The sequence below is a fragment of the Octopus bimaculoides genome, chromosome 8 (genome assembly GCF_001194135.2).
Source record: "Octopus bimaculoides isolate UCB-OBI-ISO-001 chromosome 8, ASM119413v2, whole genome shotgun sequence".
In the NCBI taxonomy this organism is placed as follows: domain Eukaryota; kingdom Metazoa; phylum Mollusca; class Cephalopoda; order Octopoda; family Octopodidae; genus Octopus; species Octopus bimaculoides.
In genome coordinates, this window is record NC_068988.1 from 57465014 (window position 1) to 57468008 (window position 2995).

At 37.1% G+C, this 2995-nt stretch overlaps 1 protein-coding gene across 2 annotated transcripts in view; it reads right to left on the reverse strand.

Annotated features, from left to right (window-relative positions):
- LOC106883493 (uncharacterized) overlaps positions 1–2995 on the reverse strand; it is a 37127-nt gene that overhangs the window by 4200 nt on the left and 29932 nt on the right. For both annotated transcript variants that reach the window (XM_052970141.1, XM_014934521.2), the window contains one exon: positions 997–1542. In XM_052970141.1, coding sequence (XP_052826101.1) covers positions 997–1542 — 546 coding nt within the window. The remainder of the gene's footprint in view (positions 1–996; positions 1543–2995) is intronic.

Consider the following 2995-nt stretch of genomic DNA (forward strand, 5'->3'; position numbering starts at 1 on the left):
CGTTACTCTGAGTTTCACGTTCCCGTTCATCGGACAATTTTGTTAGAATTTCTGCTGCTTTTAAATAAAGTATATATATATATATATATATATACACACATACACCTCTACTGGCACTTTGTTGGTTATGACAAGGGTTCCAGTTGATCTGATCAATGGAACAGCCTGCTTATAAAATTAATGTGCAAGTGGCTGAGCACTCCACAGATACATGTGCCTTTAACATAGTTGTCAGGGAGATTCAGTGTGACACAGAATGAGACAAGGCTGGCCCTTCGAAATATAGGTACTACTCATTTTTGCCAGCTGAGTGGACTAGAACAACAAAAAATAAAGAGTCTTGCTTAAGGGCACAATGCACTTCCAGGTATTGAACTCATGACCTTGCTATTATAAGCTGAATGGCCTAACCACTAACCCATGATCAGGGTTAGGGTATTCATTCAAATATATATGTGTCTGTTCAAATTGAACATCATCCACATTAATCTCACCATGCTCACAGGGTTTACTGATGTCAAATGGGAACAATTCTTCCTTCTTAACTAAAACCATGAAGGAAAGAGAAATGTGAGAGGTTAATACATTTTGTTACTACAAAAATGGCCCTGAAAAGACTTAACTTCCTATCCTGTTGAAACTTTCTTAGTCAAAAACCGAATCCTGCATTGATTCTGTTACAGAACAAAAATAAATGATAGAAGAAAGGACTAGAGTTTTCCTCCCTTACATTAGGGAGTGCCTCACTTCCTTTGAAGGGATTGTAAACTAAGTTAGTATGATTCTTGTGATATCATGTGTTTCATCTCTGTGCTGTTGTGTGTCATACAGGGAATAGCAAGGGAAAGAATTGTATGGTTACATCTCCAATGAGGTAGTATATTAACACAGAAATACGAGACACCAATCCAGTCCCTCACCTCTCTCTCTCTCTCTCTCTTTCTCCCTAGGAGACAAAACAAAACAAAAAGGTAATTCAAAAATATTATACATTACTTTTGCTGTATCCATTAATCTCTTCATAAATAGGTTGTGATGCTAAGATAATCTGTCTTTCCTCTTCTTCAGGAATCTCTGGTTGTTGAGACTCCTGGTTCTGATTCGGAGGTAATTCAGCTGATAACTGCGGGGATGATTCAGCTGAAGATTCTGTAAGTGAAGTCCTCACTGGTTCAATATGCATTGTTGGAATTTTGACAGTCGTTTCACTGGGGACTGAGCTAAAAGTTGCAGCTGCAGGTGGGGCTGTCCCTACAGCAACAACTGCAGCTGTAATGGCAGGAGCTGTAGTTACAACACTTGGGGGACGCATGCTGGTTATCGGTTCTAGGTAGCCTTCTGTAGGGAAGTTACTACTGCCATTGGATGAAGTTCGAGATGCAGAGTTGGAACGTGATGGATCCACAGGATAATAATAATTATCTCGTTGTCCGGGATATTTTGGTGTGATCGGCTCGTACAAGTTTTCTACAGATCCTAAAGGCGAGATGTTGGGATCATCAAAGTTTTTGTCTCCACCTGATCCAGAAGAGGTTGAACCACCTTAATAAAATACAGAAAAAATATACATGTATATATTATGTATATAATCAGATTTGAATGAATATATAAAGACATGACTATGGTCCAGTTTTACCCTTTTTTTCCATATGAATTCCCTAACTGTTTGCTTGGAATAACAAAATCCCTATAACCATCATAATCATTAATCTTTCTAGACTTCACAGTCTCATCTTTATGATAAGACAACAAATGCATTCACATACAATCAATAAATTGTTATTGATGTGTTGAGCTGTTATTGCTATAATAGGTATATTTTAGATGTTTAAGTCAGTTTTCGAAATTTAGCTGTTAGGTCTATACAAACTGTGTCTGGCACATATGAAGATATGAAAAAAACCCTAATGATAAAAGTTCAAGCTAGAATATTGTCATATCTTTATGATGATTTGAAAGAAAATATTCTCCACATAAATATACACATATACATCAGGTTGTCTGGAAAGTTCATGCCAATTTTTAAGGGAAATTAAAAGACAAAACAAAATTATGCCATTAAATATTTATTCAACTAAATATGAACCATTTTGTTGCACATCCTTTCTCCATCTTTCCTTCACCTTAAAGATTCTGTCTTGCCAGAATTTTGGTGGTTTCTTGGCAAAGAACTCATTTTTTTATGTCCTCCAAAGAATTAAAATTTTTTACCATTCAGATTATTTTGCAAGGACCTGAATAAATGAAATCTGAAGGAGCAATGTCTGGTGAATATGGCAGGTGGGGTAACACATCCCAGCTAAGCTGTGACAGTTTTTGATGGGTTGCCAAAGAAACGTGAAGTCTGGCATTATCCTGATGGAAAACAACACCTTTCCTGTTTGCCAATTCTGGGCATTTTTCTTGAATTGCTGTCTTTAAACCATCCAGTTGTGAACAGTACTTCTCAGAATTAATTGACTGGTTACTTGGCAGAAGCTCATAGTACAAGATTCCTTTCAAATCACACCAAAGGCAGAGCATGACTTTCTTAGGATGAAGACCTGCAATTGGGGTGGCTAAAGGTGGTTCATGTTGTTTATCCCAGAATCTTTTTCACCGAACATTGTTGTAAATGATCCAGTTCTCATCACTCATCACAATTTGCTTCAAAAAGGGTGCATTTTCATGGCGTTTATACAGCAGATCCCAGATAGAAATGTGATCCAAAAGATACTTTTCACTTAGATCATGTGGTACCCAAACATCATAGAGATTTGAATACCCAAACTTTACTAAGTGCTCATGGATGATGGATTTTGATAAATTTAGTGTATCTGCCAATTTCCGTGTTGTGTAATGCGGGTTATTCTCAATTAATGTCTTAATTTGGTTGTCATCTGGAGTGGGGGGGGGGGAGTCTGCCTAAGGGTTCTTCATCAATAAGGCTATAATCACCAAGTCTAAACTTAGCATGCACTGCTCTCTCACTCACTCAATAATAATAATAATAATA